The sequence below is a fragment of the Amblyomma mixtum genome, chromosome 8 (genome assembly GCF_055824585.1).
Source record: "Amblyomma mixtum isolate Tamu chromosome 8, ASM5582458v1, whole genome shotgun sequence".
Classification (NCBI taxonomy): Eukaryota; Metazoa; Arthropoda; class Arachnida; order Ixodida; family Ixodidae; genus Amblyomma; species Amblyomma mixtum.
This window is the reverse complement of record NC_143019.1, coordinates 10875585-10903268: the sequence shown is the minus strand read 5'-3', so window position 1 is coordinate 10903268 and position 27684 is coordinate 10875585. Positions and strand designations below refer to the sequence as shown.

The 27684-nt window shown below is 47.1% G+C and overlaps 2 protein-coding genes across 2 annotated transcripts in view; both read left to right on the top strand.

Annotated features, from left to right (window-relative positions):
* Nucleotides 1-728: 728 nt before the first annotated feature.
* On the top strand, nt 729-16087 carry LOC149331306 (uncharacterized). The gene is made up of 6 exons (XM_089556445.1): nt 729-918; nt 1847-2092; nt 3312-3667; nt 5749-6030; nt 10148-10323; nt 13783-16087. Exons 1-6 carry the CDS (start codon nt 729-731, stop codon nt 13967-13969), a joined length of 1437 nt encoding a protein of 478 aa, XP_089412571.1. The 3' UTR covers nt 13970-16087.
* A 4223-nt stretch (nt 16088-20310) lies between these two features.
* Nucleotides 20311-27684, top strand: part of PNPase (polyribonucleotide nucleotidyltransferase 1) — a 32441-nt gene continuing 25067 nt past the window's right edge. Inside the window, exons 1-6 of the mRNA XM_089556444.1 lie at nt 20311-21204; nt 22053-22260; nt 23363-23504; nt 24291-24396; nt 25348-25397; nt 27223-27286. Of these exons, the coding sequence (XP_089412570.1) occupies nt 21123-21204; nt 22053-22260; nt 23363-23504; nt 24291-24396; nt 25348-25397; nt 27223-27286 (652 nt within the window). The 5' untranslated portion in view covers nt 20311-21122. The remainder of the gene's footprint in view (nt 21205-22052; nt 22261-23362; nt 23505-24290; nt 24397-25347; nt 25398-27222; nt 27287-27684) is intronic.

Here is a 27684-nt window from a genome sequence, read left to right as displayed (position 1 = left end):
TCATTGCATTCTACTATTCATGCAGTGATCATCATTCTGATCAATAGTCATCCCAGATATACAGAAGAAGAAGAAGCATGGTTGAAGAGGCGGTTGCGGTGCAGGATTCCCAGTTTAAATTTATATCTATACAGATGTGGGTGGTCACCGACTAGCCTGTGCGACTCATGCGGGGACATTGAATCTGTAGGCCATTTCCTTCTCTACTGTCCAAAGTTCGCACATCAGGGAAAGATTTACATGGAGGTCCCTCTCTCCAGGTTAGGGCTTTCGTTATCTCTGCCGGTATTATTATCGTTTGGGGCGAGCGGTAAAGAATTTGCATCGGGTTCAATTTGTGGGATTTTCCATGATTACATAATTCAACTCTTAGGTTGATTTTCTAACTATTTTAAAATTCTTGGAGCTTTTTTTTTCACCAAAATGTTATTGGTTATTTAACTTTAAATATTCTTCTGTCGTTTTTTCATCGATACATTTTTCAGAATTCACGCTTGACTCCAATATTATGTCGCAATCGTGTATAAAAATTTCCTTGTTTATGCCACTACACCTTAACCGATCCCCCCATGTGGGTATGTGCCATTCTTAAGAGGATGAAGAAGAACAAGAAGAAGAGGTGACCACCGCTTTCAGTCGCTGTCCCTTGTATGTAATTGATTGTCCTCGCATGCAGCTCCCCTTCCCAGTTGGAGCATCACTGATCTCTTTAAGAGAACTCGCATCCAATGCTGCAGAACCTGCTCTTGCTGATTCATTGCGGAGTGCCCTCAATGTCGGCCGGTGACTGCAGCGAGGTCCGGCCCGTGAGGCCATCGCAGGGAGAGCTGCAGCCACCCGCGACATCAGGCCACCGGGGTCTCAAACTGATTTTGCGGATGCACAGCCCGCCCTTGCATCATTTCTCACCCAGAGAAGGTAAGCCCGAAAGAGTGGCGCTACTCAACGCACTGTCATTTTACTAGCCGACACCCGACTCTGTACATGTGAACTTCGCCGCAGATCTAGAGAATTTACCGCTACTATGCTCTCATTAAAAAGCAAACGTAAAGGCAACTTGAGTATCTTCCTCTGACGGGGGCGTAAAGTGTCAGCGGGTGCTTCGCCACTCGTCAACCCGCCCGCATGATGGCGCCCACTTTGGGACCCAGCATGACCATATCAGAGAAGGCCATATCAGAGATGATAACCTTAAAAACATTGTTTTTGGACAAGTTGTCGGAACAAGAATTTTAGATTCCAACATAAAGCAGAACGTTTACATTAGTGTGCTGCGGTTTTTTTTTTATATGTAATAGGACACTAGGGCCTGCCCCGTCAACAGAAAAATATTTGGCCCCATGTGAAACTTTTTACCTTATCTGGGGCTCACAAATGCTCTTATGCAGAACAAATTGTTCTCATTTGACAACTCAAGCAGAGCGAAACAGTGGAGACGCCTCTCGCCGCAAGTCATCTAGCGCTCGGAAGCGGTTTGCATCCAATTCCCTGATGCAACATCAGCTGCGACATAGAAACTCAAATGCCATGTTTCGTAGAACGTGACATAGGCAGAAGGGAATTACGCCTTCAACAAATCGAACAGCGCATTTATTAGCGTGTTCGTTCGTCCTATTAGCCTATACCACAGGTGCCAGTTACAATTAAATGCACCGGTGGAATAGACGCGTTGCAAGCATTTTCTGCGAACAAAGCTGCGTTTTTTTTTTTCACCGAAAACAATGCGTTCAGCAGTGAACGTTAGCCGGTATCCCCGGTGCTTATTATTTTTCATCAGAGCATGTGATGCCATTTCACTCTTGGTCGAAAATACAACGTCATTCCTAATGGACGTGACCATTCGCAGCTGCGCAAAATCCTGAGTTCGCAACGTTCACGGCGTACCCGCACCCTCCTCGCTATGCCAAGGCTGCAGATTACGCGCTGTCATCGCCGGCACAGGCGTCTAGAAAGCGGCAGCAGGTGCCCACGCGCTCCTTGAGCTCCTCGCCCATGAGCGGACATCCGAAGGAGATCTCCACGACCACCATCTACGATGTCAGCGCCGTCTACCTGTTGCCTCTCTGCGTCTGCAATTTCCTCCTAATTGTCGGTATGTTTGCTCTGTCTCGCACAATACTGCCAGTTTCAAATCTCTAACGCATGTTTATTTATGTTAGTAGAAGGAAGTGGCAGAAAATATACCCGGAAATGGCGATGTATTGATACATCGTAGCGGCATATTACAAAGTACAGCCCCTGATAAGATTCTTATGTGTCTCCTTAGCAGTTGAAAGTTTCGAAAGTTTTATTTCAGGCAGACGAGACACAAATGTGCAGGTCTGTCTAAGAGGCTGTCAAAAAGGCATGGATGCCTGACGAGTGTCAGCCTCTCAATACACACAACACCTCAGCATACGGTGAAGGGAAAAAAAAAGAAAATGCGGACATGAAAACGGTTGCAGGCACTGAAGGATAGGTGAAAAAAAAAAACGAAAAACATGCAGCGATACAAAACGTCATGCGAAGGTGAGAAACTGGCACTCAAAAAGCAAGAAATGTACCAAATCAAGTCCTTTCAACTATAACATTAAGTAGGAATTCAACTTCTTTTTGAAAACCCCTATGGACGATGATTGATTTACAATTGTCATGATGGCTGGGTGACGATTTAACAAATCTGGTGTAACAAAGGATTGCTTTTGCATGCCATAATTTGTGCGTATTTTGCATGTGTGGTAAGCTGTCCACCTTGTGTTGTAGCTGTGTTCCTTTAGCAGATATGTCTGGAAAAATTCAGTTTCAATAAGCTGGACTGCGCGGAATATGGCAATTGCAGTTTTTCTGTTTACCAGGTTTTCGATTGTTAGCACATTGTTAATCGTGAAAAGTGGGGCAGAATAAGTCCTGTAAGGTGCATTTTCTATAATGCGTACTATTCGTTTCTGTAATGTATATAACCTATCTAAGTTGGTTTTCGTTGTAGTTCCCCAAACGGATAAACAGTATTGAAGGCGTGAATGCACTAGACTGTAATACAGCTGTATTTTCAGTTGTTGGCGTAGTAGGTTTCTTAACTTATTAATAATACCGATAGATCTCACAATACTGGTTTTTAGGCTGTCGATATGATTTGACCAGTTCAAGTTTTCTTTGAACAAAACTCCCAGAAATTTATGAGAAATGGAGCGCTGGATGGTTTCACCGTTATATTTTAGAGCTATTTTTTCATCAATATGCTTAAATGTAAAATGGTAAGCAGAAACTCATAGATACTCAGTGTGGAGTAGTAAACGGAGATGTTGATCGACAACTGCCCTTTTGGTGTCCAGGTTCCGCCGTGGTATTCTTGGCCAGCCTGTACGCCACATTCGAGAAGGACGAGACCGAGGTGCCCTCGTCGGCGCGCAGCTCGTTCCTAGCCACGCTGCTGCTGAACTTGGACACCGTGCTCATGGTTGTCTCGGGCTCGCTCTTCCTCACGGCCACGCTGGGCCTCCTGGGCGCACTCCGGCAGAACATCTGCCTGCTAAAGGCCTACTCCGTTGTGATGAATGGGCTCACGGTGCTGGCCCTCTTCGCCGCTGTGCTGGTCGCCGGCATTCCCTTCATGGCTCGAAGCATGCTCACTGCGCATGTCACCGAGGACTTCGTCGTTCACTACAGAGACAAGGCGGACTACCATCAGGTGATTGTGCGTTACCCGCTAAGCTTGAGACATCTGTCATAAATGCGTAAATAGTTCGATGAAATCACTGAGAGTGCCGCCGTGGTGGCTCAGTGGTTATGGTGCTCGGCTGCTGACCCGAAAGACGCAGGTTCGATCCCGGCCGCGGAGGTCGAATTTCGATGGAGGCGAAATTCTAGAGGCCCGTGTACTGTGCGATGTCAGTGCACGTTAAAAGAACTCCAGGTGGTCAAAATTTCCGGGGCCCTTCACTACGGCGTCTCTCATAGCCTGAGTTGCTTTGGGACGTTAAACCCTAATAAACCAAACCAAATCACTGAGTGCAGAGTATTAAACGTGCATGACCCCATTTCGTATCAGTTGGAGACGCGGGGTTAAATCGTCATTGCCTAAGTCACCTAGCGATTTCAGTCCCTTGGGGATCAGCAATGGCTTGGAGATAAATCGTCAGTGCTTTCGGTGGGAGCCAGCTTTCCGCTTTCCTCGTACCCCACACCTCTGGGCTTTAATGCTCGTGGCCAGTTGCGTCTGCAAACCATCCGAGCTGCCAACAAATTCAGCCGCAACACTCCTTGGCGAAACTGCAGCTTTGGTTCTCAAAAATTAAATCATTATCATCCTACAAAAACACTCGCTGAAACAGGAAACGACTTGTTTTCATTTGGTACCCCATGTGAATATTCGGGCAGCCGAAGGTTGTATTGACGCGTAATTTCAGCAAAAAAAATGCAGAAAGTACGAAAGTACAGGTGCTGATCGCACTTGCGGGAAAAGGTGCTGCGTTTCTGATTAAATTAGTGCTGTGAAGCGATTGAGTCCGCAAGAAAAAAAATTGCTTTTAAGACTATGCTTTTCTCATTACAGCGTGTTACTGGAGCAGTTTTTGTGCTCTCGCTTCTGGTGATGAAATGAAGACGCTCCACATGTGCGAAGCGCGCTCGCAGGGCCCCTCGCTGCCGGTGACATCACTGATCACGTGACCCTGCAGTAGTGGTCACGTGGTCACGTATTACTGGTCATGTGACGGCGGCGTAACGTCTACGTATTGTAATGTGACTACGAGATGAACGCCTGATGTGTTCACCCAACGATAGCGACGCCATTCTCGCCACAAGTGACGGACTAAATATTTCGCGGGAAAATATGCACGGTCCGTGCTTAAGATTTTGTGCCGAGTGGACAACTTCTATACTGCGTAAGTCAAGCAGGAAGCTTCTCTACATCTAGTGGAAACCTTCTGACAGCATTTCAAGGTCGTTAAGAACTTTTTGTGGGGCGAGTTGGTGCATATTGTTGTAGGTACGAATTGCGCACAAAAGACACACACACAGGAAAAAAAAAACACACGAGGGAGACTGAAAGTCTCCCTCGTGTCTCCCCTTTCAGTCTCCCTCGTGTGTTTTCTTTTTTTCATGTGTGTGTGTCTCTTGTGCGCAATTCGTACCTACAGCATTTCAAGGTCCTTTGGTCTTTTATAGTGCCATAATGGCTCTATTATGGGGTTGAAGAGAAAAGCCTTTGGCCTTAAGACTTTTGACCAAAACTGTACGTACTGCGGGCGCGAACAATGACACTACCGTCTGGTATCCTTTCAGGGCTCATGTACAGCCCTTAGGTTCACTCAAAGCCCAAAGAAAGTGTTCCGAAATGATAAGCGAGTGCACATCTGTTGAGAGCAAAACATTTAGGAGAATTTCCCAATGTGGTATAGATTTCAATCAAAGGAGTGACTCCTCAATAGCATCCATACGGCTTCGAAAAAAAGACAGTAAAGTTTATTCACAAACTCTGCATTCGAAGTTCCGGGCCGCCTCGACTTTGTCCTAACGTCTGATAGCCGTCCGGATTATTTTAGTTGGTAGAGCGACGCTGCCAGAAACACTGCTGTGGTCCTGGGTTCGAGCCGCGGACCAGGACGAATTCTTCCTCGACCGCCGTTTTGACAAATCTTTAAACTTTTCTTTCAAGTCTTCTTTCTCTCCTCCGACGGATGCTAATGATTAATTACAAGCTAATAGTTCAGAAATTCGCCTTAAACCTAGACGCGTACAATACTTCACGCACCGCCACTTTGTGCGCAGGTCATCGACTACTTGCAGAAGTCTTTGCAATGCTGCGGCATGTCTACAGACGGCTACCGAGACTGGCACGCAAACCCATACTTCGCCTGCAACAGCAGCAACCCCAGCGCGGAAAGGTGCAGCGTACCGTACTCGTGCTGCAAGCAAGTCTCCTCAGACGGGGCCCTGCATGGAAGTGTAGACGAGCACGGCACCACCACGGAGCTTCCCGTGCCTCTTCTGGCGCACAGCCGACTCTGCGGGCGCGGAGTGCTGAAAATGGCAGAAAGGGACGCATGGAAGGTGCGAGGATTTTGTTTAGGAGTTAGAAAAATTAAATCCAAATCCTTCATGGCTTTCCAAATTGGCGTTGCTCTATAGACTATAGACTTATAGACCTTTTAGGTCACCTTAAGAGGGCAATGCGATAGCGGTGTGTTCTGGATCCCCTGCGCAAGGATGAAAGTTCATGAAGACGACATCCAAAGCACATCTAGAGAGACTGCCAGTTAAAGACGCGAGCCGTTTGGCTGCGGCAGTAGCTAGTGACGCAATGCAGCCGACAGCCCAGCTGCTCCGTTTGCCCTTATAAAAATGGTCTATAGACTTCTTATAGACTCTATTGCCTTCCTATAGATATTTATTTTTGTCTATTCATAGTCTATAGGCTGTCTATGGACAGACATCTACTAAAAGTGTACGGCCATAGATCTACTGATTGTCTATAGTCTGTCTATAGCATTTGTATTGCCCATGGACTAGTCTATAGGATTTTCTGTTGAGAGTGTATAGACTGCAGACAGAAGTGGGACAATCTGTAGACTGTCTAAAAAAAAATTTTTAAGGGTGCTCCGCCACGGCCTCGATTCCCTCTCGCGACTGTAGAGTTTTCATTCATTCATTCATTCATTCATTCATTCATTCATTCATTCATTCATTCATTCATTCATTCATTGCTTCATCCTGCCACCCGACACACTGGCGCGCCTGCTACGCTTGCTGAATTTTCCAGTGTCTCTAGCTTGCTCTCCGGCAGCGATGACGATACTGTCGCCACCTCACCGCTCCTCCAGCCATAATCGTTTTTCAAACTGGTATTGCTCTGTTGTTGTTGTTTTTTTTACGTTGAATCGTGTCATTGACTTTTGAATCCTCTCCCTGGGGGCACATATAGAGGAAAGTTATGTGAGAGAGAGTAACATTGTAACTCAAATTTAAAAGCTTATTTTAGTTCAAGGACTCCAAAACTTTGTGCTAGTGAGATAGCTCGTGTTAAGCGCCTTCCTACCGAAGTTTTGCCAGAAGTTGTTTTCGATTAAACGAAGTGGCCTTTTGCTGCCCCTTGCAAGCGCTTTGATCTTAGTTTTCGTGAAAGGGCCACGCATGACTTCTCGAGGACTCTCCTGTGATAGTGTCATAAGCTAGAAAGCGAAACGAACATCTGCGCAGTTTTAATGCTGTCTTCAGTAAAAACAATATCGCCTGGAATTAGTGGCCACTTTATCAATGTGGCAATACTTTAGGTTGTGGGTTATCCCCATTCCAAGGGTTTGCATTACCTTGTTTGAGATATAAAATTGGTTTTAGCTCATAAATTGAATCTGAGCTAATTTTTCAAGTGAGTAAGGAACATGAGTTTGTTTTTAAAATTAACCGAATTTGCAAATCCTCACATCAGCCAACAACCTTCTGAAATGTATTATATAACAATATTTCCTCCAACGCACTTTCTATTTAAGAGTACAGCTGATAGTCGTCTACAAATAGGATTTTTACGAAAATATCTTGCTCAATATCAGTATGTGAAGTAGGAAACGACGCCTAAGAACCGAGCCCTGGGTAACGCTAGTCAGCACATGACTTGAAACCTGGGGCGTTAATTAGGCATGAAAAGTAGTATCAAAACCTCATGACGTTACTATGGTCTCTCTTGTAATCGACAGTAGACCTTAAAGCAGTAATTGTTGGTCATAGGCAATGAAGCAACGACTAGCCACGACAATAGGGATAATTAGTGATAATGATAGTTATAGTGATAATGGTAGCTTTGAAACGGTAGGGGAAATTACTAAATTTTTATAAGGGTCAATAATCACAATTGTGATAAAGGCCTTTAGATAAGACGCGTTCAGAGTGAAAGCCTAAGAGGTAAATTCATTTAGTGTAAAGGTCTTTGGGTTAAAGGTTTTTGGGTCAATGTCATGTAGGTTAAATGCCTTTAAGGTGAAGCCCTTCAAGGTAAATGCCTTCCGGTTAAAGGTTTTTTAGATTGAAGGCATCTATTGTTAAGTTCTTTACGTTAAAGGATGCTTTCGCATTCCTAGCACTTAACGACCTTAAGTGCTCACCATAACTGTTTATTCAAAGATTTATTAGAATTTTTATTTCCCCATTAACGCTTCATCCTTCTAAAAACATGTAGTGGCAATGCAGGGATTTAGAGCACTGTCATGGATTCCAAGCGCAGATAAACGTGGTAGCGGGGCGAAGTCGGGTATAGGGAGATATAATTAGGAATTCAAGTAATGCAGAAACTTGGTCGAGTTGGTTACTCACCTTTGAAAGTGACCACCATCACGAGGGCCGAAGATATGGAAACGCAGAAATTATCTCATGTGCTTCCATTTATTCCTATAGGCCCGTGCTAAGTTTCTAAAGCATACTGAAGTCATCCTGGACAGGGTCGGCCGGATGTGGCGCAGGAAGGATTTGTAGGAGATTTATTAAGCATGAAATGCTTTTAGCCCCCGTTGTCGGCAGTGTGGTGACGTCACGCCGAGACCGAGATCCACTCATCCGGTCATTGAAATCCACTCATCCGGGCATTGAAATCCACTCATCCGGGCACTGAATTCCAGTCATCCGGGCACTGAATTCCAGTCATCCGGGCTCTGAAACGAGAACATCCGGGCACCGTACGAGACTTAACGAGAATTAACGAGACTCTGTAAGCCCTCCTACGCGACCGGTATGCAAGCGCCGGTTGGTCTCCAAAGGAGTCACAAAAAATAACTGCTGCCAGTGCCTTCTCAATGTTTATCAAGATATCAGTCGCTGTGCGTTTGATAATGCACGGAATTATAATTTCCGATTTCTAATAACGCGTGCAAAAAGCACATAAATGCCACGATACACTTCGTTGTCGTACGTGATCTCCTAGGGGCTTCGCGCATCGAAGCAAAGCTGCGCAGGCGGACAGGGGCCCGGGGGAGAAGCGCTGCGTTCAAAGGGCAAGGCATCGCGCCGAACGGGTGGTGGCGTTCCTCCCTTCCTTTACGGTGCGGTTCGGGTGTCCACCGAGATGGCAGAGAATTACTCCGCCTTTTCCTTTCCTCAAAAAAACCTTGCGTTCAAATGGCAAGGCATCGCGCTGAACGGGTGGTGGCGTTCCTCCCTTCCTGTACGGTGCGGTTCGGGTGTCCACCGAGATGACATTAGGCCCGTAAACATTTCATGCTTACAGTCTACTCTCGGTTACGGGAGAGGCAGAGATTTTTATTTATTTATTTATTTATTTATTTATTTATTTATTTATTTATTTATTTATTTATTTATGGGCAATACATGGTACTGCCCGTGTGGAAGGACAAAAGGAGGTAATTAGTCTCCTGACGAGGCCCTGACCCTACTGGGAGCAACAGCAGCGGTTGCAAAATACATGTAGACAGTACACATACAATGGGATATAATAATCATCACCGTACAAAAATGCACAGCAAGCATGTGACAAGTTCAAAAAGAAACACATGTTATTGTTAACACTTTGTACACAAACATAAATCCGGGCACAATAACTTTGCAATTAGAAATCATTATGCATGCGTGTTTGGCCTTCGATTTGGAGTGAAGAGAGGTTGTATTCTGTGTTTGAAAGTTCTCAGACGTCTACATGTTTTTGCGATCTCGAGAATGTCTGGATAATTGTTACATAGTTTCCTAATTTCATGATGTCATACGCAAATTGTGACCAGTATGTCTATTTATATAGCGACTAACAAATGGGCTGTAATTGCTTGGTACTTCAGAGAATCTGTATGTATATTTCGTGAAGAGGTCGGATATTTTGTGTTCCCATTAAGATTAGAGGGTGTACATTTTCTTCATGTAGTGTTCTAATCGCCCTTCGCTGCAGTGTAGATAGATGGGGGAAGCCTTTCTCCTGCAGTAGACGTGAGCCCGCTGGTGGAGGTGAGACTGATTATGATTAAGTAGTCATCGAGTTTAGATGGCTTGAAGAACATCTGAGAAAGATAAACTAGAGAAAGTTGGCCCGTCTAAAGTGTCACAGTTGCTGGCGGTCCGCCGGGTCTTTTACCTTGTTAGTGAGCACCGCTAAGCAGCATCTTTAACTGGGGACCTTTGCAGATTGCGTCTTGATGTCCGTAAACTCAGTCGTTTTACCCTGACCGCAAGCGAGCAGGTCATACACTTGCGGGGGTGCGCAGACTCCATGTTCACGACGCTGCGAGCCCACAACGTCGAGATAATGGCGGCCGTCGTGCTCCTGGCCCTGTTCATCCTGCTCCTTTCATCGCTCGCCGGCTCCGTGCGGTCGCAGATCAAGACACTCACCAAGATATACGACAAATACTACAAGTGCGTGCGATTTACCAGCGGCGTGTACTTTGACGTACGCGTTCGTAGCCACCGCAAAGCTCTTCGCTCTTAATTTTAACGCTCACAATGTTTTGTTGTATTTCCTAGCTTGTTCCACCTACATTGTAGATTTAGCTGATCATGAAGTTGTACTGGTGGTGGTGGTGAAAACTTTTAATTACTGAAATAGAGTTTGGGAGCCACAGAGTGACCCCGCTACATGGTCGGCGTCCCTAGTCCGGGACACCGCATGACAATGCCCCGTCTCTAGCCCGTTTCACCAGAGCCCTTTGGGACTCAAGCGAGGAGCAGTTGAGAAGGGCAGTCTCCCATGCCTCTCTGGAAGGGGTAGGGGAAGGGGGGAGGTGGGGATTTTGAGTACATGCCCACACCATGTGGAAGATATCACAGGTCTCCCCACAGTGTGGGCATCGCCCATCCGTGTTAGGATCGTAATGCTTTAAGATTGCAGGACAGAGTAGAGTACCTGTCTGCAGGCGCTCCTCCGTCTTACTCAGCCCCTTTGCAGGGGCCGGGAAAAGGCGGTGGATGTCGCTATAATGCGTTATAATTTCCTTGAATCGCAGCAGCGGCTGGTTAGTCTCCGAGCCAGAAGAGCTGGGATGAGGAGCCCGGTGAGTAAGCGCTCGGGCAGCCGCGTCAGCGGCCTCATTACCTCGTAAGCCCTGGTGGCCAGGAGCCCAAATGATTCTTTTGGGTGTTGGATCAGTGGCAGTCCGTCTTAGAATGCAAGCAGCTAAGGGGGAGATATCCCCTGCCAAGTAATGATCACATGCTTTTCGGGAGTCCGTAATGATGATTCTCGAATTGGCGTGGGCGGCAGCAAGCGCTATCGCTACTTCCTCGGCTCGCATTGAATTCGGGGCTCGAAAAGAGAGTCCATCAACGTGCATTTCCTGGTGAACGACAGCGGCCGTGTAAAATCCCGTGGGCGATGGGCCTGCTACGTCTACATAATGTGGTAGGTTGCAGGTGGAACCTGACAGATTTCGGAGGCGTAAAAGTGTAAGTTGAATTAGGTTGGATTAGTTTGAATACGGGATATTCAAAATTCCGCAAGTGCGCTTTTCCACATAACTATGTTGCCAAACACAAGATGGCCGAATTCTCTATAAAAAAGTAACGAGGGCTACAGGACAGGTGCTAAGGGTGTGGATAGAATGTGAGAAACATATTTTTGAAGAATCAAACGAAAAACTATTCTTTCTTGCTTTGTTTAAGCTGGAAATGCATGGTCAGCCATCTTGTTTTGGGCAACGTTATGCGGGAATGCACACTTGCGGAATTTTGAATATCCCCTATTGCGGTGGGTTAAAAGTGAATTCTGCTGGATCGCGGTGAACTGTGAGGGATTAAGTTGGATTACGTGGATTAGGATAAATTAAAGATGGATAGAGTGAATTTGTGGATTATTAAAAAGAAGTCAGCGCCTTCGCATTCACAGCTTGTCTTCAGTGCCCTCTATATAACTGTTTGGACCCCTTAAAAGATATGCAAGCTCAGTGTCTTTCATCAATTCGTCAATTGCTTTACAGCGAAAACTGTCGCAGCTTTGTACAAGCAATTCAGTAGAAGAAATTTAGGGGGTACAATGGGGTTGGCGTTGGCAGCATCGTGGCATAAATGCGGCACTGGAGTAATAGGCCGCCGGCGTTCATTGGGTTCACTGGCGTTGGCGTTGAGAACGTTGTTGTAGTCTCAGTTGAATTTTGAGAAGAGGAAAGGCGCAAAACTGGTTCCCTGGGCACCACAATCGCGCTTTGAGGTACGTGACGGTGGTTTCCGCCTGAAAAAAATCGTGGTTTCCGCACATTTCGTGCTCAGCAATGCTAAACTACCCAGAAATTCCTTTTCCTTCCTGATGATGCAGAGGTCGCGTGGGATTTTGGACCGTCTGGCGTGAACAACTTGAACAACAACTCCAGATTTTTCTCCTCATAGCCTATATAAAGCTCTCGCATTAATAATTTTGACCATCTGGGGACCTTTAACGTGCACTGACATCGCACAGCACACGGGCGCTTCTTGCATATCGCTTCCATTGAAACGCGGCCGCTACGGTCGCGTTCGAACCCGGGTACCCCGGCTCAGTAGACGAGCACCCTAACCACTGAGCCACAGCCGTGGGTGGTTCCCTCTCATACGGGATGGTTGAACGGGTTGATGTGCATTGAGAAGGGGGAGAGTTACCGTTGCCTTTCCTTTCTTAAAACAAATTCAGACGGCGCGTTTGAGAAAGTACACCCAAAAGTGAGACGGAACCATTGTTTTTTTTTTTTTTAATGCGGAAGCATCATATAGCTCATCAGCAAAGAACCTCGGCAGCTTTGACCAAGTGGTACTAAAGCCTCATGACGTCACCATGGTCTCGCATGCCGTCAGCAGCAGGCCATAAGATAGCCATTGGTGATCACAGACAAAGAAGCGAAGGCATTACACGAGGCAGTAGTAGTCAGATAGTTATAGTTAATGATAGTGAGAGCGGTAGACTTTGGAATGATAAATAATATTACTAAATAATTAGAGGGTCATTAATGAAAACGTCAATGAAAGCATCCATGTCAAAGGCCATTAGGTTGAAGGCCTTCAGAGTAAATGTCTTCTGTGCAAAACACTTTAGGCCAAAGGCCTTTAGGTCAAAAGATGCTTTCGCATTCACGGGATTCTTAAGCGGCCACCGTAATTTTTTTTTGCACGACGAGTAAGCTGCGGGTTACGTGTAGGTGGGGTCGGAGTTTTCACCCCTCTCCCCATACCTTCCGCGCTGGTTCGTTGTGCAAGGTAGTGTCAATTTTTTCCGCGATTCTAGTGCAAGGTTGTGCGTCTCGAAGCTTTGGCAATGCGGGAATCCGAATGACGGGGAGTTTTGGTGGATGTTTTGCATAAGCAGTCACCGCTGCAAAAAACTGGCGGGGGTTTAGCTTTGGTTAAGCCTGGTAGGTTGCGAAAGCAAAAGCGCAGCCCCTCCAACTGAAGGAACGCAGTGCGCCGCGTCTGCAGGTCACGCGTGGCTACCGGCCGCCGCTGCGCGACGACTCAAAGCGTCTTCGGTAATCTTTTTATATTTTGTTTTTGATGATGTTGCGACTGAGAGAAAGAAAACAATCTACACCTGGTATGACGTCACAGTGGCAGTAGCGCCACAGGTGCGCAGCGCGGCAAACACACACCGTAACTGCAGCCGGGCTGTCTGAAGGAGCGAGTTGGTCGCCCACAATCTACAGCTGGTATGACGTCAAAGTGGCAGTAGCGCCACAGGTGCGCGGAGCGGCGTAACTGAAGCCGGGCTATCTGAAGGAGCGAGTTGGTCGCCCATATTAACTCCGCTAAAGGTCAAACGTAACTGCGGCCGGGTCACGCGAAGGCTTGAATGTGCAAGTAGTATTGCTTTCGCAATAAAATGGTGCGTGTCCCTAAAGAGCATACGATTCCTTCCAGAACTGTGTACCGCGGCCAAGAATCCATGCGCCGCGCCCACGAGCGCGCCCTGAGGCGTGCGACTGCTAAACGAGCTGGTGTTGTGGCGGTCCCGCATCAGCGCGTTGCCTACCCAGCCAACGCGGGTGGCATCGGCTCGCCTACAAGTTACCCTGCCTCCTTGGGGACCACGGCCTCGCCACGTTAGTTGAGAACGCTAGTGTCGCTTAAATGACCGCACTCGCAGAGGTCTGGCCTTTGCTGCTTTTGTAGCGAAAGCTACAACACTACTACAGCTGGGACGCATACCGCCGTGAGCCTCCGGATTACCTTGAAACAACCTTGAGATAAGTCATGGCTAGTGTTGCTATCCACATGTACCTAACCGTGTGTGGTCCACTTAAGGAACCACCTTTGACCTTGAACTTTGACGTTCAACTCTGACCTTGTTCTTTGACCTTGATATCTGCGCTTGAAATTTGATCTCGAACTTTGACATTGACATTGCAAGTTGTCAGAGGCAGTAAGAAAGCCACGTGGTAATCACGTTGTGTCACGTGATTCAATTCGCAGTCGTGACGTCAGGTATGGGGTATATATAACCAGAGCTGTGCGCTACTGACCATCGATCAGTCTTTGTCTCCATCAAGACAATCAATGAAGATGAATAAGCGGCTGTGAAGTGGGGGGGGGGGGATTAAGAAACAATGAAAGGTGTACCAAAGATACGCTATGTTTAATCATGCCTATGTAGCTTTACCTGCATGAAACTCGGTTCCGCAAAGTTCAACTGCTGCCTGACTTTTGTTTTAAAGCTTGTCCGCAGGCATAAAAATCTGACTGGCTATGATGACTGGCTTGGTGACTGGCTATGTAATGCATGTGATTAGTCCAATGCTTATCGTCAGTGATTGCCGCAAAACTGAAAAAACTCCTCGCCCTTCCTCCGGGACAAAATAGCAACGGCTACACTCACGCGAAGTCATGGCATTGGGTCCGTGAAAGCGCCCACTTCGGGCTCTGCTGCATTACATATCCATTCTGGATATGCTCTCGAGAACCCCTCATACCGGTCAGCACAGTTTACATTGCGCCGCCGCGGTGGCTCAGTGGCTATGGTGCTCGGCTGCTGGCCCGAAAGACGCGGGTTCGATCCCGGCCGCGGCGGCTGAATTTCTTTGGAGGAGAAATTCGAGGCCCGTGTACTGTGCGATGTCAGTGCACGTTAAAGAACCCCGGGTGGTCGAAATTTCCGGAGCCCTCCACTACGGCGTCTCTCATAGCCTTAGTCGCTTTGGGACGTTAAACCCCATAAAACCAAAACCAAACCAGTTTATATTGCTCATGTTCCTTCCCATACCCCTCCGCAAAAAGAAAGCGAAAAGTCAGGAAGTTTTCCGCAGTAAATCTTTCGAAGGATATAGATGTAAAGTAAGTATAAACCGGGAGCTTAATGCAGTCATTGAGAACGAATAATACCGATAATTTCAGTATTTCATGCTGATAAGCGCTTCTCTAGTAATTTGCTCAAAAGTGCTGTACCGTTTAGTCCAGCGGTGTGAAGACCCAAGTAGGAGTAAGGCCAGCCTTTAGTTCACCTCAAGGAAGGCTTGATATGTCCGTGGCTTCATGAAGGAAAGCAACCTGGCTTGAATTATTCGATTTGTTGTTTCTCCTGATAACGTTACAAACACGAGAGACAAATTTCACCGATTCTCTTCTCTGACTTTTTCCTTCCCGCAGCTTCATCCAGGGATGGCTCATCAAGCGGCTCATAAGACTGTGCTGCGGCTTCGGCGCCGTAGTCTTCCCTTTGAACTTACTGCCCAGGTCTTTCGTTGTGATCCACCTGCTTCCATGGCTGTCAGGACTCTACTAGTACAAATATTCTTCAAACGTATTTAAATATTGCTCAATTTTGTGGCGTGTTTACAATACAAAATGTAATGAGAAAAATACACGTCAACTGCTGCTGACCGGGTCATACCATTCCAGTGTCAAAAGTGGCTCAGCCGCATGGAGCCAAGCGAGACATGTACACGGCAGTGCACAAACTCGGCCACAAAGTGCACAAAAAAGGCCCAACCACAAAGCAGCGTCTCTTAAGCGTCACGTCCGAGTCTCTGCTACCGGCGTCACCGGAAGCGTCTGCGTTTGGAGCGACGAAGCATAGAAGATGCAGGTACCTGGCGATTCATCGCCGACACCTGAAAGGCCTCTCAAATGGAGGACCAATGACAAGCCGCGCATCGGCTTTGACTTCTGGATTAAATCGCCCTTCCCTACGCGCCACAGCTGGAGACCGTTTATCAGAAGCCCTGCTTCCGTCTCCGTAAGTTGAAAATTGGTTTTTGAGGAAAGTAAATGGCGATTAACTGTCTCAATTCTTGATGGCACCTTAACCGCGCCGTGAGGGAAGGGAGGAAGGTGGGAGTGAAAGAAGAAAAAAAAACAATGAGGTGCCGTAGGAGAGGGATAATTGCGGCCACCAGAAACTCGAGAAATGCTAGTAATGTAAACTTCAATTTACCTGTCACTCGCAATTTTTGCGCTCAGCGCCTGATACAGTACAATGGGAGAAAAACGTGGAATTTTGTTCCTCTTGAAAGTAAAATGGCCAGTAAGTTTATATATTCTATAAAGATATTTTACTTTTGAAAAACTGTTTCATAATTACAATGTGTAAAAGAAAACGGTAATGCTAAAATTTTGTTTCCTGATCTAACATGTTTGCTTGCATTTTTCTCATTCAGCATGGTACTTCTGCTGCGTTGAGTTTCTTAATAATGAATGAATGAATGAATGAATGAATGAATGAATGAATGAATGAATGAATGAATGAATGAATGAATGAATGAATGAATGAATGAATGAAACTTTTATTGATCCGCCGAGAAGGTGCCCTCCGATCCCCGGTCCCGGCAAGCAGGCCTGGTACGCGGGTAGGGGTGCACCGCAGACTAAGGACTAGTGAAGTTACAATGTTGCTTCACGGCCTCAGCCGCCAGGCGGGTGACTTGTTGCTGGATGGCGGGGTCTTCGCTCCGCAGCAAAACTTCCCAGGCTTCTCTACTGTTAATGTTTATGCCGGCGCCCGGGGAATCGACGCATTCCCAAATTTTGTGATCAAGAGTGCCCCTTTTTTCGCATTTCTTACATTTCGCGTCGTTTTCATCCCTGGTCTGTGTCAAGTAGACCCAGACTGGGCAGATGTATTTTCCAGCTTGTAACCTCCTTCAGATACGCACCTCATGTTGGGGAGAGACCGATCCGGGGGTGGAAATGTCCTTCTATGTGATTTATATTGTTCAGTAGGCTCGTTATATGCGGCTATGCTATCTTTTAAATCTTCTGCATTCGGGTTGCCATACGGCCGCTCGGTAGTAGAGATCTCGTGCGCAGCCTCGTTGCCAGGTCAGGATGCGCTTGGCTTCCTCTGAAATTCTGCCTCTTGCAAAACTTCGTAAGGCTGTTTTGCTGTCGCTAATAACTATATGCGCTCGGGTACCGACGCAAGCGAGCGCTATAGCAACTTCTTCGGCCGTCGTTGCGTCTCGGGTGTGCAACGAGGCCGTGATTTTGGGGGTGCAATCTCCACCTACCACTGCCGATACTGCCGCTCCATGCTTCCCGCTTGTTGCGTCCACATAGGCTACATCATCGGCTTTCTGCTTTTCATATTTTTAGCCAAGACCTTGGCCCTGTGTTCGCGGGGTTCTTGGCGTCGACAACGTTTTACATTCTGATCGTTTTAAGGAAAGGAAGTGCGCATAATGGCTCCCTCGTTCAGTGGACGTTGTTGTTGTTGCGACTGAGAGAAGGATGAAAAGGAAATTGCACGGGCCTGCCTACTGGCTCTTGCCGAGCCACCACCGCTGCACGTGCAGATAGAGGGGAGTTAAAATATCAGAGAAAAGAGAAAAAGAAAAGATTAGACGCGCGTCGCAGCAACAACCGCGTCCGCCGAAGCGGACGCTGGCTGAAAAAACAGATAAGCGGCCGAAGCCGCGGTCGCTTCACCTCCTCCTGGCTCATTGGACGCCTGAATCGTGCTTATAAGTACGTGGGGTGATATGAGAGAGACATGTGGCTGCAGGCATTGACAAGGTTGTGCCAGAAACGCGCGCTGAAGCCATAGGCCGTCGGCGTTCGTTGTGTTCATTGCCGTTGGCGTTTTTCCTCCGTGGAACCGGCGCAGTAGCCTCCTCGCGCATGCGCAGTAGCACGCAGCGGCGAGCGCGCGGCGAGGAACGCCAGCTATCCGTAGTGATGTTACTTGCTCCTCGCGCATGCGCTCTATGGTCGAGCAAGAGCGCACGCGAAACGGCGAGACTGTGGCCAACGAAGCTCACGCTACAAAATCGACAAAGAAGCGCGAGCATGCGATCACGTGGCACGTGCACTGAGAAAGGACATGGAACGCACCGCCTCTCTCACACACACGTAGCACATACGTGGCAATAACAGGCTTCCCTTCATTTTGCTCGTGAAAAGACCCAGAGCACGACCAATACCGAGAAGGCCTGCGTCGATCTTTCCAACCTGCGAGCGACTTCGGTATCGGACAGAAGCCCCGTCACTGCAGCCATGCTGGCTTCCTGCTCCTTGGACTCTGGTACGACTGCCTTTGGTGCGTCCTCCGCTTCGTCGTTGCTCCTTGAGCCCAGGCCGGACCCCGATCGCACCGAGACTCAAATGACTACCATGGACGCCATGACCCCCTGCACCTCCGACGCCACCATGTCGCCGCTGGACCACATCTTCATCTTCGGCCTCGGCGTGTTCCAGAGGCTCGTCCTGCTAGGCACCCAGCTGGCCGTATCCTACGAGGTCGTGAACGCTGCACTGTCGACGAGCCTGGAGCGGCCCATGGACCACTGGTGCAGCCCCATAGCCTCGTAGGGAGGCAGCTGAGAAGTGGGGCAACACCAACGCCTCACTCTGCGCGGACGGGGCCTACAAGGGTCGCATTTATTGCGAGGTTGCTTCGTATCGTGGCTGCTGGCCTCAACGACGTCACCGAGACTCCGTGCTTTCACGTCTTCTGCTTGCCTTTAGACCTCAAGCGGCAAAAAGGGACAGGTGTGGCGTCCGGAAGCGCGTTTTAGTCCGCAACGAATTTTTTCGGGGGTGTTTTTCTTGCGCCATGGGTATTTCGGGGGATATTATGCCGGTTTCTTCAATTATGGTAAATTGATATTTGGGATCAATGGCAATTAAAATTGCTGTAGTCAAACGCCAAATTGTCTACTCTGTCTATTTAATAGGAAGAAAGAACCCCATGTGGTCGAAATTTACGGAGCCCTCCACTACGGCGTCTCTCATAGCCTTAGTCGCTTTGGGACGTTAAACCCCATAAAACCAAACCAACCAACCCTCTTCGTAACTGGGCCAAGGTAAGGTCTTTTGAATCTTTGGCATGGCGTCACCTTTACCACCACCTGTTTTTCGAGCTGGTGTGATGCGAGCGCGCGTTAAAGTTCCCCCAGGCTGTCAAATTATTCCGGAGCCCTTCACTACGCGTCACATGAACTGACATCGCCACAGTACACGGGCTTCTAGAATTTCGCCTTCATCGAAATTCAATACCGGCCGCGGCGGTCGAATTTCGATCAAGGCGAAATTCTAGAAGCCCTGTACTGCACGTTAAGGAACCCTATAGGTGGTAGAAATTTCCGGAGCCCTTCACTACAGCGTCCATAGCCTTAGTTGCTTTCGGACGTTAAACCCCAATAAACCAAACCAAACCTCTTTCTTCCTTCTCTCAATGCCTCCTTACTCCCTTGCCTCACGGCGCGGATCGGGTGTCCACCGAGATATGTGAGACAGTTACTGCGCCATTTTCTTTAATCAAAAACCAATCGCTCCGGAGAAATTTCGATCACTTGGGGGATCTTTAACGTGCACTGACATCACAGATCATACAGGCGCCTGCGAACACACCACCGCGGCGGCTCATTGGTTAGGGCGCTCATATATTGAGCCGGACTACCCGCGGGCTCAATTCTGGCCGCGGTGGCACCGTTTCGATCGAGGCGAAACGCAAAATGTGCTAGCGTGGTGTGCGTTGTTAGTGCCCGTTTATGATCGCCGGGTAGTCGACCCACCACTACGGCAAAGGCAGCTGACCCGAAAGACGCGGGTTCGATACCGGCTGCGGCGGTCGACTTTAGTTGGAGGCGAAATTCTAGATGCCCGTGTACTGTGCGATCTCAGAGCACGTTAAAGAACCCCAGGCGGTCGAAATTTCCGGAGCCCGCTGCGGTGGCTCAGTGGTTATAGTGCTCGGCTGCTGACCCGAAGGACGCGGGTTCGATCCCGGCCGCGGCGGTCGAATTTCGATGGAGGCGAAATTCTAGAGGCTCGTGTACAGTGCGGCATCAGTGTACTACGTCAGTGCATAAGTGGGCATCAGACGGGGTCTGTGATGATTGGTTTATGGTTTAAGGGGGTTTAACGTCCCAAAGCGACTTAGGCTATGAGGAACGCCGTAGTGAAGGGCTCCGGAAATTTCTACCACCAGGGGTTATGTGATGAGTGAAGGACTAGAATAGCTAAGGATCGAGTGTTTCTGCAACCTGCGGAGCATGTAACTCTGTGCGACGAACGGTTGCATCCCAATTTCTATACGGAAATTGGTTTTTGATGAAAGGAAACGGCGTAGTAACTGCCTCACAGGGAAGGCATACAATTGAAGTTGCATATGTCGTCAGTTCAAATCCCCGTCACAAGCTAGCCTCCGACTTCACTAGCACATGCAAGTTACATGCAACGAGAAATCGTATGACACCACCTGGAAAGCTGTACGACAAACGGTTGCGTCTCAATTTTCGTACGAATGTAGTCGGGAAAACTGGTGCCTCATTGAGGTCGGCCAGTGAGGAGCATGTATAGACGAACGATATAGACGAACGATATGTATATGATTGCCTGAAATGGCGGGGTTCAACTTGCTGCTTGCGTCCTACGGCCCCTTTATGTCGTCTCCCTACTTTTCTTGTCACCGCTGGGATTTTCACTACCATCTGCGACTACCCACAGTAACACACGCCGCCGGCTTTTCTCGTAATGGGACTAGTAATGCTTTCGCGTTAAAAAAAGGACTGTGGTTTGTGCGGCAATAATATTTTTCAACGCTCATCCACTGACGCCAAGCTAAAAGTGTTAATGACTGCAGTCCAAAGGGGATATCATGACGCTTAGAATTGGGAACTGTGAAGTTAAAAAACGGGTACTTCTCAGCAGCACTGGATCGTCGATTTTCCGTCGTTATGGTTGTTTCTCATTGCAGGGACGAGGTACAAAAGTGGCCGTTGCTGAAACGCATCCGAACTTGAGTGCAACCTAAAACGAAAGATGTAATGTGTTACATAAAACCAGACAACTTTTCGCCTCTCCTCCGGCCCCGTGCCTGCCCACTGCTGTCGCACCACGATGTAGATGGTGAGTTACGGTTTTTGGCAACTTCCTCCGAGCTTACAGAGAGAGAACAACTTTAATTTCAGGAAGATTGGGGTCGCGAAAAGGTTTAGCCCTACCATCTCTGTGGTAGACCTCTTCCTAGGCCGGACGCCAGGTGGCCGACCGGCGATGGCGTCCGGCGACCACTTCAGTCCATGGAGGAAGTTCTTTCCTTCCTCCATGACTTCAGTCATAGCTGTTTCTTTGGCTCTTCTCGTGACACGGAGTTAGCATCCGGGTACGATCTGAACAGCGCGGCCTCCCACTGTATGTCGCATTGGGAGTGGCCGGAGAGTTGCAGGCCGTACGGTGGTTTATTTCGATTTCCGAGCTTATCTGTTGAAACCCCGCTACATTCAAATTACAGTGTTCTTGACGGCTTCGTCCTAGAATGCCTTCAAAAAACACTGGAATTCAAATTACGCGCGGGTCAACCTCGTCACGTGGCCACACGACGATTGGGATTCAGCCTGACGATAAATTCCGCTAACTTTCAAATGTGCAACTCAAGAAAAACAGAGCAAAAAAGTACTGTAAAAAAATAAAAAGCGTTTTCTTCCTATTTTACGTGTTGATTATTACATTGACGCCAAAGTTAATATTAGCGCAGTTGTCAATTGAAGCGATTGTTAAAAAACAAGTCGGAAATTGTTTTACTCATAATTCAAAACTACGAACAATATTTAAAAATAAACAATAATTGTCAATTTTTTTGTTTTTGTTAGAGCATGTTATATTTGAACAGTATGCAGCGTCGTTTATTAAGAAAAGAAGTGCTTGTGAAGTCCTGGGTAAGCGCGCTAAGCTCTGGCACACATGGCGGCGCCCAGGCGCATCGCATGGAGAGAGCATGGAGGTGCCCGCGGCGTGCGTCAAGTCCATCTCTCGACGCCTGTGCCTGTCCGGAGCTGGGTATGTCTTGGCCTACGGCGGCAGAAGACGTCCCTGCGTGCTCTACAGGCTCGGTGGCTGCGCCAGGCACGCTCACGGAGCGTCCGCACTCGGTGAACATCGGACCGAGGTTCAGCTCTCCAACGAGTGAGTTGCGCGGTTACGAGCCGTGCTCGCCGAGCGGCCTCAGGCGCATATTTGCTTGCTTCACCTAATGTGACGCCGCCTTTCATATATTTGCTGTCTCTTTTCGGGACCGGTTAGGTCTAGGGATTGCCAGGACGCTGTAACCATTCTGATCGCTTTACTGTTCAGTGGAGAAGGCCTTCAGTGAGAGCTAGTTTGTTACCTACAGGGTGCATATCGGTGAGATGCGTAGTAGCGCCTCAAATAGATTCGGGAGTATCTACTTCTGTGTGTTGTCTGTACGTTCCTAAGCTATGTGAGGTGTGACTGCGCAGCGCATGAAATGCACCCTTTGGTCACTGGTAACTTTGGTGTCAAATTTTCAATCCAAATCGCAGACCGTAATTGATTTGGCGGTAACTACAGAATGCCGGCCTTACTAGCATTGTTTGTGCACTGAGAGCAAACTTCAGCATTAGGGGTTTACAGGTGCCTCCGAGCATCGTAGGAATTTCGCTTTTGCTGTATGACGCAACAACTGTGTTGCACCGTCGTTTCTATGTTTATATCTTTCAGTATTTGCATTCCAGCTAAGACGCGTCCCATTACAACACGCAGATCATGTCATTATGTGATTTACCAATGTCGAGTCATGTCTCGCAGGTCATTTACGTGTTTGCACTTTCGCTTTCGTATTTGCACGGCTTGGTTTTACGTTTGTACTTTCCGTTTGTACATTCGTTTTGCTATCGATGGCGTTCAATAAGAATCTAAGCGTGAGCCGATCAGCCTTGTATGCTTACTGAGAACCGAAAAAGGAAAAGTTGTGTCACTTTTCTGGTCCCACTTAACTCCTGCGGTATGCAGCACAATCCTACACTCCCTTGTTGCTCACAAAAAGTCGCTTGTGAATAATAAAATAGGGCGTGTTCCTGGTTACCTCATTACTCACACATATAATGTTTTCATGTAGGAGTAGGCAATAGTATGTGTGTGTGTAAATGTTTTCTTTGCTATATTGAGTTTGAAATTGTTGAATATCGTGTACTCAGTAACATTCCAAACAGGCTGTTTTACTTCTTACACGTGACACTGCTTTTCCTTGTGTTCATAAATCTTGCAGTCAAACACTGCAGCTGTCATCGGGGCGCCTGGCCAAGTTTGCTGATGGCTCCGCAGTCGCGCAGATTGGTGACACATCAGTTATGGTCACTGTAGTCAGCAAGCGCAAGCCTTCCTCGTCAGCATCTTTCTTACCACTTGTGGTAAGTAAACACTTTAGCATTCCTGCTCGCCAAAAAGAATTGGTGACTTGTGAGGCGTTTATCATGGAAAAGAATGACTCTAAACAATGAGTGAAGAGAATTGAGATGGTTGCAGACACCCTAATATTGTCGCTCCACCGGTGCTTGTACTAACCTCAACTGTGAATCCTTTCCGTTGGTGTTAATTGTGTCACTTTAAAGCTGCAGTTTCCAAACTACAGCCCGGAAGCCAATGCAAATGTGGATGGGTCGATGAAGATGCACTGCTGACACAATGACTGCCGTGTTCTGGGTGCTATGTCATTTGTAGACTTTCCAGTTAATTGAAAAAGTGTTAAGGACAGTTTAGTTGCTCATAATGTTAAATACCGTCTCCAGTGCATTTCTTCAAAAAGCCTCAATTTACTTTTTATTACTTTTACATGCAGCCACCATATCTGTGCACCCATATTGCAAGTGTATGTGGAAAAAAAGTGACTAGCATTATGAGGAAAGCTATTTCGACTTTTAAAGTTGCACAGAGAAGGAAGGACTTTTTAAAATGCAGTTGCTTGTTACATGGACCACTCAGCCAACAGCATAAGGCAACTCTCCTTTTTTGACTTTTGAGTGTTATGCAGAAGAAATGGTTCTTTTTTTTCTTTTTAGGGCGTGCTCTGATCTGTCTTATTTACACCGGTCTTTCGAGTATTGAGCTGCTTTCTCTCATTTGTGTTGGCTCACATCATACTATTGATTTCTGCGTTGTGCTTTCTTTTCTCTTGTTTTTTCTTCCCTTTTTTCCAGGTTGACTACAGACAAAAGGCTGCTGCAGCTGGCCGAATACCCACCAACTTCCTACGCAGAGAGCTGGGTCCCACAGAAAAGGAGATCCTGACGAGCCGAGTGATTGGTGCGTCTGGAGTCATGCTTCCTTTGGGCTAGCCAGTGATTAGCATGCACATGTGCTTTGATGAAGGTTTTTACGAGAGGGTAACTAGGGTTCTTGACGACACTGGGTATGTGTTGAGGAACGGTAATTCCTCGAAGACATTAAACTCTCATCATTGGCCCTAATCTGAAGGAGTATAACCAAATGCTACAGAAAAACGAAAGTGTAGTGACAGGCACACATTCTGGTGTTGCTAATTCAATGCCATGTAATTTGTGGGGTTTCATACAAAAACGACCGAAATAGCCCACATTTCTTGGCTTCCATCTCTTTTTGCCTAATATGCATGCAAAAAAAAATTGCAGACATCAGGGTTCTTAAAAAAAATCATCATCAGGAGCAGCAGCCTGACTATGCCAAAGGCCTCTCCAAAATCTTTGCTATTAACCCTGTACTATCCCCTAAATTAACCGGGTGAAAGAAAGGCTGAAGTTGAGGCATGCATGTACTATTTTGGTGCTTGGGGAACACAAAAAGTACCCAAAGGAACCCTCAGGCTCCACAGAATCCGGCTTGAAAATCTTAACCCCAGAGGGAGTGTTGGTGCTGAGATTGTTCATTGGCCACAGAAATGCCAGGAAGTGTGATATTCACGTGCCATCTGACTTGGACAGTAATTTAGCAAAAAAACGTGGATTCAGCTGCAGGGATATGATTCTATTTTTTTGCTGCAAATGTTCAGTCCGTGCATGCCGTGCTTGCGTTGTACACACACACACTGGGCACCCACCAGTCGCTCCACCTATCTATCACCCACCACGCACCCTCGTGGACCCCATGGTGAAATCAAGTTTGAATACACTTGCAAACAGTTTTAAAGTTGTAATATATACAACCAATACTGCTAACGCAGATTTCTCATATCGCATCATACACTCACTTGTGCATTTCGTTTCTGTTTAAAATTTGCAGACCGCTCACTGAGGCCTCTTTTCCCTGCTGGTTATTTCTATGAAACACAGGTGAGTACTAGTTGTGTGCACCTCTCATCTAGTGCAACTGTTGCATGGAATAGGAAGGAGCGCTGAGGAGAAATTGAAGACAACCTGTATAATTTAGATTCACGCCTTCTTTTGACAAAGGTACTACTTTCACTGAAAACAGAGCTCTTAAAAAACAGAAAACGTGGGAAAATCAAGCGCAGATATCGCCGCTGCTCGGTATTTTCTCAAGCAATCTGTGGTTTATTAAGGTAGCTTTCTTTCACATCGATCTCCGAGACTAGGCCACATCGCCATTCACCTTCAAATAGTGATTGTGAAGTCGTCTTTGGCATTGAAATCGCAAGTTTCAATTGATGTCTTTTGCTGCCGAATAAAGCAGCCATATAATTGGCTGTTTCTAACAATGAATACAGTAGAACTCCGTTAATATGTTCCCGGCTGATATGATTTCCCGGTTCGTTCGCTCAAATCGAAGACATTAAAAATGTCTTATAGAGTTACACTATATTTCTCCTTGTTAATGTGTTCCCGGAAAACATGATCTCCTGGCTGCTGTGTTTAAAATTTTCGACAGTTTGTGCTCATATAATACATTTATTTACCAACTGCACATGTGGAAACATACAAATGGCCCAGACGGGAGTGCACGCGGCATGAACTGCTGGAATGCAGCTGCTGTCACCTGCCGTGCTGGCTTCTCTGCGGTGCCGAGGTGTGTTGAGGCAAAGCACAACCACAGTCAAGAACAACAACAACAAAAATTTAAAAAGGCGCATTGGCACTTGAGAGAGCCGTTCTTGCGGGGACACGACATGAATAGCAGAAACGCTGAGGTTTGTTCACGGTGCATAATGGCAAGGGGCGAAGCATCTGTGAACTACATCGATGCGCTTGCATATGAGCGGGCCGTGTCTGGGGAACGCAGCTTAATTAAAAAGCCGAAACTTTGCGACAGTGAGCCGCCGCAGTGGCTTCCCCACAGTACTTAGGTACAAAGGGCGAAGCATCCCAAAATGACAGTCGAGAGATATTGGTTACTTTCGTCATTCCCGTTGACGGACTGGATGCGTTACGAAGTTCCTTCCGCACTTAAGACAGCGCGAACGCGGTCTGAATTCTGTGAGCACTAGAAAAGGATCTGTTGAGACCTTGCGCCAGGAAATGCTAATCGACACTTTTATGAAGTAAAATTACCAGGTAATATCTTTGTACCTCATTCAACAGTTACGTTTTTTTCAAAATTATCCAGTTTGCATCATACGTTTTCGCGAATAACGTTTTTTTCCGGAACTTATTTTTAACATCCCAAAAGTACGCATGGTTGTCCAGGATGCCATAGTAGAAGGCTGTGGGTTAATTTCGACTTCCTGGAGTTTTTAGCATTCTCTGCCATCGCACAGCATTCAAGCGTGTTTTGCATCTCGGCCTCCATTGAAAAGGGGGCCTCTTTAGCTGGGATTCCATCCCACAGCCTTGCTGTCGCCACAGCCATAGCGATATGATGTAGACACTGAGCTACAGCGGCAGGCTCCACTGCGACTATGAGAGCATATGAATCTTCGAGTATTTACCCTGTGGAGATAGTGAAAACGCAAACAATACTTGAACATTGTGTTTTTAAGGCAGTGCGAGTGCCAAATACAATTGCATAAGGGTGGTGCTCTTTTTCTGAGGCTAAGCTGTGGGCAACAGTGCATGTTTGAAACCATGTTTTACGTAGCGTATATGAAAGACTCCTCGCAGATTTGCAAGGAACTTTGAGCGCTGTTATGAAGGATCATTATGCTGAAGTGGGTTGTAAAAAGCCCATGGCTACTTTTCAATTGCTTCCATTGCATTTCAGCTCGTATGCAACCTGCTTGCAGTAGATGGCGTCAACGACCCCGACATTGTGAGCATCAACGCAGGTAAGTGCTAGCCAAAAGCCGAGGAGTGTAAATGGAGAGTGCCGTTATTATTTGTTGGATTTAATGGCCACTAGTATATCTGCTTATTGAAATAGCATGTCATGACAGTGCCCAATAATTCACTGAAGCAGCATGCAGGTGAAGTTATTGATGCCCCCTCCCCCCCCCCCCCCCCTTTTCTAAATGTAAAAGATTTCATCAGAACTGGTTGTCCCTGTGGACTCTAAATCAGATTTTACTGCAGTGGCAGTCGTAACTGCTCCCGAGACACATTTGTGGGAAATTGAGCTGGCAGGCTTGACAGCTCTAAATGGAGGTATAGTGCTATAAGAAAGCTCTTTCTCGGCTACTTTTAGGTCCTTTACTGCCATCTAGTGGATATCTTTATATTTCTATCA

Coding starts and splice junctions, on each gene's coding strand:
- LOC149331306 (XM_089556445.1), top strand. CDS start 729: ATGCTGCAGAACCTGCTCTTGCTGATTCATTGCGGAGTGCCCTCAATG. Junction 919..1,846: donor TCATTTCTCACCCAGAGAAG/GTAAGCCCGAAA, acceptor GACCATTCGCAG/CTGCGCAAAATCCTGAGTTC. Junction 6,031..10,147: donor CAGAAAGGGACGCATGGAAG/GTGCGAGGATTT, acceptor GCAAGCGAGCAG/GTCATACACTTGCGGGGGTG.